This window comes from Neoarius graeffei, chromosome 13, assembly GCF_027579695.1.
Source record: "Neoarius graeffei isolate fNeoGra1 chromosome 13, fNeoGra1.pri, whole genome shotgun sequence".
Taxonomy (NCBI): Eukaryota; Metazoa; Chordata; class Actinopteri; order Siluriformes; family Ariidae; genus Neoarius; species Neoarius graeffei.
Window position 1 is genome coordinate 2,881,637 of NC_083581.1, and position 13,245 is coordinate 2,894,881.

The window sequence follows — 13,245 nt, forward strand, 5'->3', positions numbered from 1 at the left end:
ATCAGGGACGCCGTGTCATTCGGACTAAAGAGGAGAAGGATGACCCGAGTTGTTATCAGCGCTCAGTTCAGAAGCCTGCATCTCTGATGGTATGGGGTTGCATTAGTGCGTGTGGCATGGGCAGCTTACACATCTGGAAAGACACCATCAATGCTGAAAGGTATATCCAGGTTCTAGAGCAACATATGCTCCCATCCAGACGACGTCTCTTTCAGGGAAGACCTTGCATTTTCCATCATGACAATGCCAAACCACATACTGCATCAATTACAGCATCATGGCTGCGTAGAAGAAGGGTCCGGGTACTGAACTGGCCAGCCTGCAGTCCAGATCTTTCACCCATAGAAAACATTTGGCGCATCATAAAACGGAAGATACGACAAAAAAGACCTAAGACAGTTGAGCAACTAGAATCCTACATTAGACAAGAATGGGTTAACATTCCTATCCCTAAACTTGAGCAACTTGTCTCCTCAGTCCCCAGACGTTTACAGACTGTTGTAAAGAGAAAAGGGGATGTCTCACAGTGGGAAACATGGCCTTGTCCCAACTTTTTTGAGATGTGTTGTCATGAAATTTAAAATCACCTAATTTTTCTCTTTAAATGATACATTTTCTCAGTTTAAACATTTGATATGTCATCTATGTTCTATTCTGAATAAAATATGGAATTTTGAAACTTCCACATCATTGCATTCCATTTTTATTTACAATTTGTACTTTGTCCCAACTTTTTTGGAATTGGGGTTGTATTAAAAATGATCCCATTACCTGTTTAATCAAAATTACTAAAAAAAAAGAAGACTAAAAATGTTTTCCTAGCAGAAGTAAATAATAATAATAATAATAATAATAATAATAAAAACTCATAACTGTCATCTATTTCAAATTAAGTCACAATAATATTAATAGTTTCTCGCCATGGGACTCTTATTTTGATATATTTCCGGTTTTTGAACCGGAAGTTTATGTTTGTCCGCGTTAACGAACACGTCGTTTTCACAGTTCTATCTCTGGACGTATGTAACTTCATCTTCTGCTTTAAAAGTATATATTTTGGATTTTTGCACTGAATTTTATAATTTCACTTTTTCATAAAAGTATATAAACGCCGTTCTTCTTCCGCTTTGTGGATTGTTAGTAAAAGCCTGAGCTCAGGCAGAAGACAGCAGGTCTGTCGGTGCTGTGGTTCAGCTGAAGCTGGGACTCGGTTGTGAGCTTCGTGTTTTATTCCTCATGTGATGAAAGTGTAAAATAAGAAGCTCCTCAGTTTGGATAAATTATCAGGCTCTCATGCAGCCATTAAAAAACAACAACCAGCAAATGTGTTAAAAATAATAAATCATACAGTCATAAAAAGCTAAATAAAAGTAAGGAACATCCTGCAGCTATTTCAAATTAACCAACAAGAACATTCATCCAGTTGTTCAAATAAAAATGACATTCCTGCTGGCAGAATATAGATTTTGCTTCATGTTGTCTGAAAATAAACCACATCACTGTGTAAACTCTTAATAAACTCTGGATCGTGTTCTTCCTTAGCGATGGCTGGAGCTGAGATGGACCCCGATGTGGCTTTAGGACTGTTTGAAGAAGGAGCCACCTTGGTTCTCCTTGGTGTTCCTGAAGGAACCGAGCTCGGTCTGGACTACAAGACCTGGGGGGTGGGTCCACGTTTCCGTGGCATTAAAATGATCCCTCCAGGAATCCACTTCCTCCATTACAGCCCAGCGAATGCCAAGAGTCACGGAGGAGAACTGGGTCCTAAACGGGGCTTGTTCCTCTCGCTGAAGCCTCGCGAGATCCTTTTGGCTCACTGGGACAAAAACGAGGAGGATTTGGACTTCTCGGCGTCGGAGAACGCAGATGAGGTTTCTCGTGTGAGAGCTGGCCTTCGTGAGCTCGACTCGTTCCTGGGGCCGTATCCGTATGACACGCTGAGGAAATGGGTGTCTCTGACGGATAAGCTGAGCCCGGAAGTGGCGAGCGCGCTGCAGCCTCTGAACGGACGCGTGTGCGCCTTCTGTGACGTGGTTCCCGAGCTGCAGCTCACACACACCAAAGACAGAACCGAGCATAACCTGAGGTGGAACGACATACAGTGCACGAGCATGAAGGAAGGACTGGATAGACTTCCGCGCATGAAGCAGAGAGAAGGAACAGAATTCCGGTTCTCACAAATCCCTCAACACCCATATCCTCCAGGTGCCACGCCCGCTCAGATCACACAGTACAGCATGGACCTCAGCTACGCCCTCAACCTCCTGCTCGAGAACCACTACAAGGAACAGCCACTCAATGTCCTCGGTACACGCTCATTACACTTCCACTGTAAAGTATCTGTTGCTAAGCAACGCAAATCATCAAAGTAGTGGTGATGAACAGATTTAAAACAGTTTTCGTCCTGTTTCATGTACAGAATGGATTGTTTATGTCACATTTCCTGTGTGTGTGTGTGTTAGGTGAGCTGCAGTTTGCCTTTGTGTGTTTCCTCATCGGGAATGTGTACGAAGCGTTTGAACACTGGAAGCAGCTGCTGCTTCTCCTCTGCAGGAGTGAGGAGGCCATGAGGGAGCGCTCCGATCTCTACCTGGGCCTCATCAGCGTCCTCTACCACCAGCTCGGAGAAATTCCCCCTGACTTCTTCGTCGATATCGTGTCCCAGAACAACTTCCTCACCTCCACGTTACAGGTATGGAGAGGAGACGTACGCTCTGCCATCACCAAGTTAAAACTGGTGGTCAGGTTGAACAGATTGGACAATTAGATGGCAGCAGGTTTTTATTTAGTTTGGCCACAAAAACATTTACACACAGTGTATATAAAGCTTGAAATGCAAATGTAGCACCAACACATGTTTGTTCGTGATCCGTTTAATTCACTCTTTTTTTCGTGCTGTTCAGGATTTCTTCCAGTTTGCCGGCTCTCCAGGCGTCAACGCTACTCTACGCAAAAGAGCGGAGAAGTTTAAAGCCCATCTGACCAAGAAGTTCCGCTGGGATTTTGACGTCGACCTGGACGAATGTGCTCCGGTGGTAGTGGAGCTTCCAGAAGGAGTCACACTGGACTGAGCCTGGCATGATGTTCTGGAAAATACCAGAGAGACAGTCAAGTGCTTCAGTTCCTGCTGAGGAGACGATGAAGGTCCCTGGTTCATACGTGAACATGACTGAACTGTTTATCCTTCATCGTTGTAATCAGTGCCTGTAATTTAAACACTTAGCAGAAAGGCTAAGAATAAAATAACGCAACATCCTACTTTACAATGGAGCCTCGAGGCTAACAAGTAATGGGAGCGTGTAGCCATCAGTTTCGTACATCTCCTCAAGCAGCTGTATGGAGCTGATTAGTCTCTTAGACATGCTCGTTGATGTGGTTTCTGACTCTGTATTACAATAAAAGTTATTTTCAGTCCTTTAAACACTCAACCTAAAACCCTACAACAGTGTTTCCCTTTCAGAAAGGGGTTCAGTATCAGGTAGAACCCATTTAAGAGGCTAAAAACCTTTAAGTATCCAGTAAACCCCTGAAAGAACTTTTGAAGAATATTTATTTTCTAAGAGAATGCTAAGCTCCTGAGAGATTCTAGGTATCAAAAAGACAATAATTTAGAGTTTGTATCGTACACCTACACAATTAATACATACTCAGTTAGAAGCAAGGGTTCTTTAAGAGTTCTTGATATAGTTAAGGGTTTTTAGCTTCCAAAAGTGGTTCTACTGTACACGGAATCCATTCCTCTAGGAATACACTTTTTGTTATAGTTTTTTTACGTAGACCATTAAGGGCTCCTGACAGGAACGACCGAAGAACCCTTAGCATTGTAGCTTGTTTTAATCGCAGCTATGAGAAAGCACGAGGAGAACTTTAAGTTTCTTTGTAGAACGCAACAATCATGTTTCTCTCTCAGAAATGGTTCCAATAGATAGTTTTCACTGACGTCACGGCATTCCGGGGAACGCCCTCCAGCCGCCATCTTGTGGGGCTAACAAAACGGACCATCGCTATTACCGGCTCGGACGAATTTATAAAGTTATATAGTCAGTTTTCTAAAATAAAGATCAATGTCGGCAAAATCAAGCAAACGGAAGTATATAGATACATTAGACGACATCTCACGACAACGGTATGCAGCCAAACTGGCCTTGATTGGGGGAATTGACCCCTATGAAGTGGACAAAGATGCATTTTCAAGTGACTATGCAGGGCTGCCATCCATATCGTACCCTGATATTGTGAACTATTTCATGAATAGTAAAAGTGTCTACACACTTGACGACCTCAAAGCATACAAGTCGCTGGAGTCATACAATTATTTTGTCTGTGGCTGGGTCCGTGAAGTCCTCCATATAAAAACAAGTGACAGTCGTGTCCTAATTACAGCCAAGGTATGTAAACATTGGAAATAGAAATAGAAAACGTGACAAACGAGCGATATTAAGTGTACATTACAATGTAAACGTACACTCAGCGGTTCCAGTTAGGCATTCTCCAGAGATTGTTTACACGATGTTTTGGTTTCCAAAAACAAACACAATTGATTGTTTATTTAAACAACTTACCACTTATAAAATGATCGGAGCAGACTTTGCTGTGTTTGGAAGACTGATAATCCTTGCGGTTGATTCTCGCAAGCCATAGATTTCTCCTTTGTATGCTGAGTTTCTTTGTTTGCTCGCCTTCGTGCTCCCGTACAGTGGGAATTCCATAAAAGCTCCGCTTGACGTCATCATCTGACCTATTACGACAGCCGTGAATACAACAGGTGTGCACCATTGCTAGCTTTAAATAGCCTGCTTGGGTTCTTTTGAAGACTTTGTACTCGCACGTTACAATGTGTGCTCAGTCACCAGTACGGTAAGCTTGACCCGCAAGATGGCCGCCACTAGGGAATCCCCGACTCTGTGACGTCATGTGAAAACTATCTATACCAGAGAGAACCATTTTTAACCATTCTACAGTAATTACCCAATCCAAGTCTTCAAGAAGATCGCTAAGGGTTTACCAGCCGCTAGATGTTGGACACCTGGCAGGTTCTGAGCAGGTCTTAAGAAGAAAATAATGAACAAGAATTTGGAGTTTGTACTGCACACTTGTGGAAAAGTTTTAATTATGAATGTTATGAAGTGTGAGGATTTTGATATGCTAAACTGCTAGCTAGTTGTTAGCCACATTAGCTTCTGCCATGTTAAAGATGCAAGATTCAGACATTAGACATAAGTTGTTTGATTGAATCTTCTGTATTTGAGGTAAAAAAAAAAAAGGGATTAAAAGTGTCAATTTTATTTTTGGCCACACTAACTTTACAAACTAAACATATTTTCAGTCTTTTTTTTAAACAGTTAATAAGTCAAGTTGTTCCTCATTATTATTCCTCGTGTCTGTGTCTGAGGGGACAAAGCAACTACACAGGAGTGGAGGTTTAAATAAAAAATGACAGTGTTTAAAAATGACATTTTAAGTGTTAAGTGAGTAATTTCCCGAAACATGTTTTAATAAACCAAACTGAGCGGCGCGTTAGCAACAAGCTAAATGAGCTCAACATGATGATGCACGAGACATTTATACCAGGAGATCAATCCAACAGAATACGGGGGGGGACGACACACACATCACGACACTATTAACACACACACACACACACACACACGTAAGATATGTTGCCCTGCTTCAAAATAATTAAATTATTTCTTTATAATTTTAACGTTAAAATGTTGATAAAATACACAATCAAGAAACTATTACAAGATAAATATTGAAAATCCACCACCCCCTCCCCCATGACACGGAGTCCGTGGAATCGTCGGCGGAACTATAATGCGGCACTCAGTTTGACCATCGGGACACAAACAGCAGCACACAGGAAGTAACGAGTCAAGTCTGTTCCAAAGTCCGGAAAATGAATTTAACCTAATAAAATAAAATAAAATAAAAACAAGAAACAGTGACTACCCGATTACTTGGGCTCACTAATAAATTATAATCGCTAATAAAGCATAGAAATTTAAATGCGTTTGTGTTTAACGTGTGTAAATATGTGTTAATGCGAAGGAAGCAACTGCAAACATAAACTAAATAAAAAAAGATAAAAGAAATATAATGTATAAAGAAATTCAATTTCTGAATAATAAATTTGATATCTTGTACAAGGTAGTACACCGTTTGTCCACTAGAGGGCAGAGCAGATACATTAACAAGGGTATGCAGATTTAGAATTACTCAATTTATGGCATTTTAAACAATATGATCTGAACAAAACTGTTTGTATTTACAAATATGTTATAAAGAGTGTTTTTGGGAAACTTGGACACGTCTTTGACCTTCCAAACCCTTCTTCATTTGCATCCGTTCCCACATCCTGACACGAGTGTCTGGGAATGAAGGCCTCAGTGCATCCGAGGAGATCAAAAACCGTCTTTAAACCTAAAATCAGGCCTCGTTTCCACCACTTGATTCTCACACTGAGTGTTCGAATGAATAGAGATGTCATCTCCATCAGCCTCATGCCTTTTCTTATCGCGCAGGATTGATTTAGCAGCAGCGTAACGGCTGTCATGAGCTCCGTCACGGTGTGTATGCAAGAGAAACTCACACCGCCTGCTAAATTACCCCAAACTCTCAATTCATTCCTGATGAATGAGCAAATGAGGAAAAGCAAAAGACTTTTCTATTGTGTCCCTCCTTTCATGTCCACTTCCGACACCTCATCCTGCTCTCTGTGCTCCGGCCTCAATGTCCTTCAGTGTGAAGCACTGAATAGTCCAGTTTTGGTTTGCAAATTGGATTGACATCTGAAGCTTTTGTGCTTCAGGAATTCATGGATGCAAATGGAGCGGCATGTCCTCCAAGTTTAAAGGAGCAGTTCAGTCAGAAATGAAATAAACACCATCTCATTGATCAGTCCAGACATGCCTGGTGTGGAAGGTTAGTACTCCTGATAGGAGGAAAACATGAAAAAAGTGAATAATATTATAATAAGAAGTTCATGAGAATGTGAGTAAATGTGAAAATGAAACTAAATGCCCTACATGTAAAAAATGAATGTGAAAATAAATGAATGATGCGAAAAATAAAAACCAGACTGAAGTACAGTAACAAACTGATTGTATGGTAACACACACACCGTCTATCAGCTTAGTAAGGGACTCAGGCTCCGTCCACATGTATGGATATTTTTGAAACTGTAGTTTTTATTCCTCCCCTTTTTCAAAAACATCAAACCCAATTTGAACTCACTCACATGAGCACACCAGGGGGTGATAGTACAGAGCGTCATACACTGTTACATCAAATGCCTCAAAAATAGCACTAAGAACTGTGTGTTGTGTGATAGAGAAGGAAAATTTCAGTAACACACTATTCAAATCGGGTGGCACGGTGGTGCAGTGGTTAGCGCTGTCACCTCACAGCAAGAAGGTTCTGGGTTCGAACCCCGTGGCCGGCGAGGGCCTTTCTGTGCGGAGTTTGCATGTTCTCCCCGTGTCCGCGTGGGTTTCCTCCGGGTGCTCCGGTTTCCCCCACAGTCCAAAGATATGCAGGTTAGGTTAACTGGTGACTCTAAATTGAGCGTAGGTGTGAATGTGAATGGTTGTCTGTGTCTATGTGTCAGCCCTGTGATGACCTGGCGACTTGTCCAGGGTGTACCCCGCCTTTCGCCCGTAGTCAGCTGGGATAGGCTCCAGCTCGCCTGCGACCCTGTAGAACAGGATAAAGCGGCTACAGATAATGAGATGAGATGAGACTATTCAAATCATCTCACTAGACTGATCATCCTCCTGGTTCTGATCCAAAATCTATCAGTCTATAGTGCCGGAGCAGTGGATTCAGGAGCAGTACAGCACAGATCCTATTCTATTCCTCCACACACACAAACAAAAAATTAAATGGAAAGCATGTCAATCCATCCATTATCCATAAGCGCTTATCCTGTACAGGGTTGCAGGCGGGCTGGAGCCTATCCCAGCTGACTACAGGCGAAAGGCGGGGTTCACCCTGGACAAGTCGCCAGATCATCGCAGGGTGACACACAGAGATACACAACCATTCACACTCACATTCACACTCACGGTCAATTTAGAGTCACCAGTTAACCTAACCTGCATGTCTTTGGACTGTGGGGGAAACCAGAGGAAACCCATGCAGACACGGGGCGAACACGCAAACTCCACACAGAAAAGCCCCTGTCAGCCACTGGGCTCGAACCCAGAACCTTCTTGCTGTGAGGTGACAGTGCGAACCACTACACCACCATGCCACCATTAAAACCCTGGTCCGGAGCCGAGAAGGCTGTCGAACTCAAGTCCAGTCTCAGGACGTTTTCTGTATTGTCTTGGACTTGTGGCTAAATATAATCTTGGTCTCGACGAAGTATGACAGTACGGCAGATAAATAAACACATCTGAATATGTGATTACTGTAGAAGAAACAGGATGAAGTATAATTTTAACTAAAAGTAAATAAATAAAAAGAAAATATGGAGAAAATGCTGTGTCAGTGTCAGCGCCCCCTGCTGTTACCCCCAGCATATTGTCTGTGAAACTTTACACAAAATGAAAAACAACAAATCATCAGCGCTGTAAAATACCAGCACAAAAATACAATTAAACTGAAACCTAAATGACAAGAAATGTGCAGTTTATTAATTACACACTTTATATTTATGCCTGCAACTTTCATATAAGTCTCAGATGAAGCAGGAACGGTTCTTCGGTTCTCCCTCTAGAGCAGGGCTTTTCAAAGTGTGGGGCGCACCTCCCCTAGGGGGCGCCAGAGTTCTTCAGGGGGGGCGCAACGTGAGGAAACATAAACCAGAATAAGTTACTATTGCGAACATTTAGCGAACTTCAGCTAGCCTTTACCAGAGACAAAATGGATCGACTTTTAGTACCTAAAGCTACAGTGAGTGAGGAGACAGAGTCTGGGCCAAGCAAAAAAACAAAGCCTCCAGGATTTCACGATTTGCAAATTCAACCAAACCCCGCGAATTCAGGGTGGTGTTGCAATTATATCCAATCACCGCAACCTTCCCGCAAATTTGACCAATCATTGGCATCGTCTTGAGGTGACGTCGACAAACTACCTTCCGCCTTACTTCCGTGTATACGTTCAAGAGAAGCAGCATGCGCGCAGTGTGAGTCAGTGTTTATATAGGCTTAAATTCTGTTACTGAAAGTGTGTTATGTTTACAGTGAAGGACTGTGTGCACTTTACATTATTTTTTTTTACTTAATACAAGAAATTAATGGATGCCAACATTTTTGCCAAAATGGTATTTTATTTTCCATTGTTTAGGCAGCTTCAGCATCATACTGTGAGATTCTGTTCAAATTGTTTTTTTCTTCTATGAAGCCTGAGCCATTTATTTTATTAGTTTATAATTATTGTTTAATTTAGTCTTCAGGAGAGACTGCCTGCACACAGTACTAGTATTAATAGTTTTTTTTCTTACATGAAAGCTGAGGCATTTATATTATATTTTAAGGTAACTTCATGTTGTGCTGTGAGGTTCTCTGCACTTTAACTTTTGAACCAACAGGTGCATTTGGATAAGTAAAGCCTATTTTTCTGCATTTTTGTAGTCCTGGTAATCTTTTATATTGGTAAAGTTGTTTATAGGACCATTTCTCAGTGTCTTTGTTTTTTTAATCAATAGTTTTTCAGTAATAACTTAATATTTAACATATCACTCAATTTTAATCACAAAAAGAGAAAATCGCAACAATTTCTCGCAACTTTCACTTCCTCCCGCAATGTAATCGCAACAAAAACCTAAAAAACACCGCAACTTTCATCACAATTTTTTGGAAACCCCCCCGCAACATCAGACATTTTAGCCCGCAACAATCACAAAAAAGGCCCGCGGAATCCTGGGGGGACTGGAAAAAGAAGGAAGTCTGACCACGATTATTTAAAGTTTGGATTTTCATGGACTGGATCTGAAGATGCTCCACTGCTACAGTGTGTTGTCTGCCAAGAGGTGCTCGCTAACGATGCTATGGGATGTTTAAAATGTGTAAAACAAGATGTTTTAAAAAGAAAAGCACGGATGTTTAAAATGTGTAAAAGAAAAAAATAAAAATGTGTACAACAACCATTTTTTAAAAATACGAATGGAACATTAAGTATAGCAACAACAAAAATTGTAAGGGGGGGCGCTGTTGTTTATTTGCTCTCTGAGGGGGGTCTGACTCTCCCACACTTTGAAAACCCCTGCTGTAGAGGAACCCGTCAAGGTTCTCATGGTGTGAACCGTGACAGCAGAGTGTTTCTCTATCAGACAGCATTCCAGTTAGAACCCTTAGCTAATTATTCACTGAATCAGTAAAGAACCCCTGAAGAACCCTAACCCTGTATCTGATCATACGTTTTTCACACCGAGTGATATTTGATCACGTGAAGAACACGTGAAACTCCATTTCATCATGTTCTACCCTGAAAGTTCACATGAACTTCAACCATCAACTGGAGAAAACATGGACTTCATTCTACAGGAATGAAGCTAAAATTCCTCCACTGTGGTGTCGACTTCGGAGCCCGAGTCTGCGCAGTAGAGACGAGAGCTGAAGTCAGGTCCACCCACTCTTTTCTTAGCCCCACCCCTTTTTTAATCAACACACAGTGGTTGAAATGATCAGATGAATACGGGCGCATTCTCACATTCTCTTTATTGCGTCGATCCTGAGAGATGAAACAGTTTCAGCTGGAGAGATTTCATTCATACAGATGCGTCTCAGGACTTTTATCACAGGAAGTGTAAGTTCTCTGACACTGATGTGACTGACGTCACCCGTTTATCATCAGCGGAGAGTTCATCACTCCTTATCTGGGACACGTGGCTGTTCCGAGCTCACTGTAAACTCACCTGCTTATATGTGTTTTGTCATTGAAACACATGGGTGGGCGGGGCTAAAGATTATACTGCAGCCAGCCAGCAGGGGCGCTAGACCTGCAGTGGATTCACTTTTTTAATGACACAACGTCCATGTTTTGTCCACTCGATGATCTCATCTCATCTCATTATCTCTAGCCGCTTTATCCTTCTACAGGGTCGCAGGCAAGCTGGAGCCTATCCCAGCTGACTACGGGCGAAAGGCGGGGTACACCCTGGACAAGTCGCCAGGTCATCACAGGGCTGACACATAGACACAGACAACCATTCACACTCACATTCACACCTACGCTCAATTTAGAGTCACCAGTTAACCTAACCTGCATGTCTTTGGACTGTGGGGGAAACCGGAGCACCCGGAGGAAACCCACGCGGACACGGGGAGAACATGCAAACTCCACACAGAAAGGCCCTCGCCGGCCCCGGGGCTCGAACCCAGGACCTTCTTGCTGTGAGGCGACAGCGCTAACCACTACACCACCGTGCTGCCCACTCGATGATCTCACCTGAGAATTTGTTTTCCTTCTTCTAGAACAGCCTTTCTCAACAGGGGTGCCGTCAAAAAATTATATATTCTAACATTGAAATAAATAAAATGAATTAAAATTCCAAAAAACGATAGTTACACTAATGCAGATCGTCGCCGCCTCATGCATCATCAAAATTTGTCTCACGGCCCCCTTTCCCATGTCACAACGTCACTGCCGGGGTCAGCGTATGGTCAGCACAACTGCGTATATTTTATATGGGGGTGCCTTGAGAATTTGCATACTTCTGAAGGGTGCCGTGACTGGAAAAAGGTTGAGAAACGCTGTTCTAGAAAACAGAAAATATATTTTTCTGTCTCGATCTGGTCTCGGACTTGACCCACTTGATGATACTGAGCGAATATGTTCATAACATACGATAAACACATTGACGCTTTGTTGTTTTTCCCGTCCACACAAAAACAATGACTCCAAAAGCTGTCTTTATTTTGACAGTAGACAAAAAAAAACTTTAAAAAGGTCTATATCCACGTGCATTTGGTCTCAATTGAGTCTCTGTGAAAAGTGTGCGAAAAGTACATGGGCGGATCTACCGGGGTGGCATAGGGTGGCAAATGCCACCCTAAAAGAAAGCCTTGCCACCCCTGCTGCCACCCCAGTTGGCAGCGACGAATTCAAAGAAAAATTACGGCCAATTTGACATTTACGTGCGCGAATTTCCAATGTCCGACTGCGGCGAACGCAGCACGAGATAACGCCAGAGATTAGTTGTTTTGGAAAATTGAGAAGCGCGAAGCGAGGGAGCCAGGAGTCGCGAGGAAAGGAGACACGGGAGGAAAGAGGTAAAAGCTGATTAACTATCTATCAAGAAATGAAATTATAATGAATGAACAGTGCTAGCATAGTTGCGATGCTGATTTTGAGAGGATAAAAATCAGGTTGGAGAAGGTTATTTAGCTAACTATACATGTAATGTTAGCTAGGTCTGACATTAGTTTTGTGTAAAGTCAGCCACAAAAGTTAATATTGATTCAACGTCTGTCAAGGAATTTGTGAAGCGTTTTGCTGAGCAACATGGAAATCGCCACATTCAGCTGTTGTAGGCATGACAAGTTCATGTTATGCTCACTGGTGAGCCTTTACAAAGCGTGAGAAAAAAAAAACTATAAAATGTGACACTGGTGTAAATGGTTTAAATCATGCTGAACTTGAAGTAGTGTCGTTATTGTTGTTGTTTTTTAGTGTCTGTTCTTTTGCATATACAGTATAAAACTGTCCAGAAACGGTATAGACCTCATCTGAGAATGTGTGTTCTTCATGAACAATAAAAGCATGAGATTAAGTTTGTCTGTATGAGTTTGTAAATGGCAGCCCGTGCCCTTTTGTAGTGTGTACGGTACATACTATTTGTCATCAAACTGTGATAACTGTGATTAAATTCAGTATATATACGTCTGTAATACATTGCCACCCCTCAAAAATTCCTGCCCCCCTCTTGCCACCCCATAAATATTTTTCTAGATCCGCCCCTGGAAAAGTATGAATTACCCAGAATTCCTTTCTGCTTGAAATCTTAGGCTACAGTTTACGGTAGTGCGTTAATCTTGAGAATGAAGATTTCTTTTTTAAGTTTAGAAACAAAACAGCAAAACAAAAAACAGCCACCCTCGGTCTGCTCCGACATTCCCTTGGCTACGATCCAAAATGGTGGAATTACGTCAGTTTTCCTTTTCATCTCCTTCACTTTTGTTTTTTTCCCCGTCTTTGTCAGTCACGATCAGATTTCCACTTGCGGTTCAGAGGTTGCGAGGTTTCGCAGGAGAACAGATGGCCAAAGCAAACATGGGTAGCGTAAAAAAGACACAAAAC

At 42.1% G+C, this 13,245-nt stretch overlaps 1 protein-coding gene across 3 annotated transcripts; it reads left to right on the forward strand.

Annotated features, from left to right (window-relative positions):
- The first annotated feature begins 969 nt into the window (after window positions 1-969).
- On the forward strand, window positions 970-3,421 carry aar2 (AAR2 splicing factor). Of its 3 annotated transcripts, none has more exons than XM_060937143.1 (4): window positions 970-1,019; window positions 1,543-2,307; window positions 2,463-2,692; window positions 2,904-3,421. In XM_060937143.1, exons 2-4 carry the CDS (start codon window positions 1,545-1,547, stop codon window positions 3,069-3,071), a joined length of 1,161 nt encoding a protein of 386 aa, XP_060793126.1. In that variant the 5' UTR covers window positions 970-1,019; window positions 1,543-1,544; the 3' UTR covers window positions 3,072-3,421. The 3 variants fall into 3 exon arrangements, with proteins under 3 accessions (XP_060793126.1, XP_060793128.1, XP_060793127.1); XM_060937145.1 differs by having other exon boundaries at window positions 976-1,047; XM_060937144.1 differs by lacking the exon at window positions 970-1,019 and adding an exon at window positions 1,054-1,370.
- Window positions 3,422-13,245: the final 9,824 nt, after the last annotated feature.

What these genes read in the sequence shown, in the direction of transcription:
- aar2 (XM_060937143.1), top strand. Translation starts at nt 1,545, where the DNA reads ATGGCTGGAGCTGAGATGGACCCCGATGTGGCTTTAGGACTGTTTGAA. An exon ending in ACAGCCACTCAATGTCCTCG is followed by an intron (nt 2,308 to 2,462) that starts GTACACGCTCAT and finishes TGTGTGTGTTAG; the next exon opens with GTGAGCTGCAGTTTGCCTTT. An exon ending in TCCTCACCTCCACGTTACAG is followed by an intron (nt 2,693 to 2,903) that starts GTATGGAGAGGA and finishes CGTGCTGTTCAG; the next exon opens with GATTTCTTCCAGTTTGCCGG.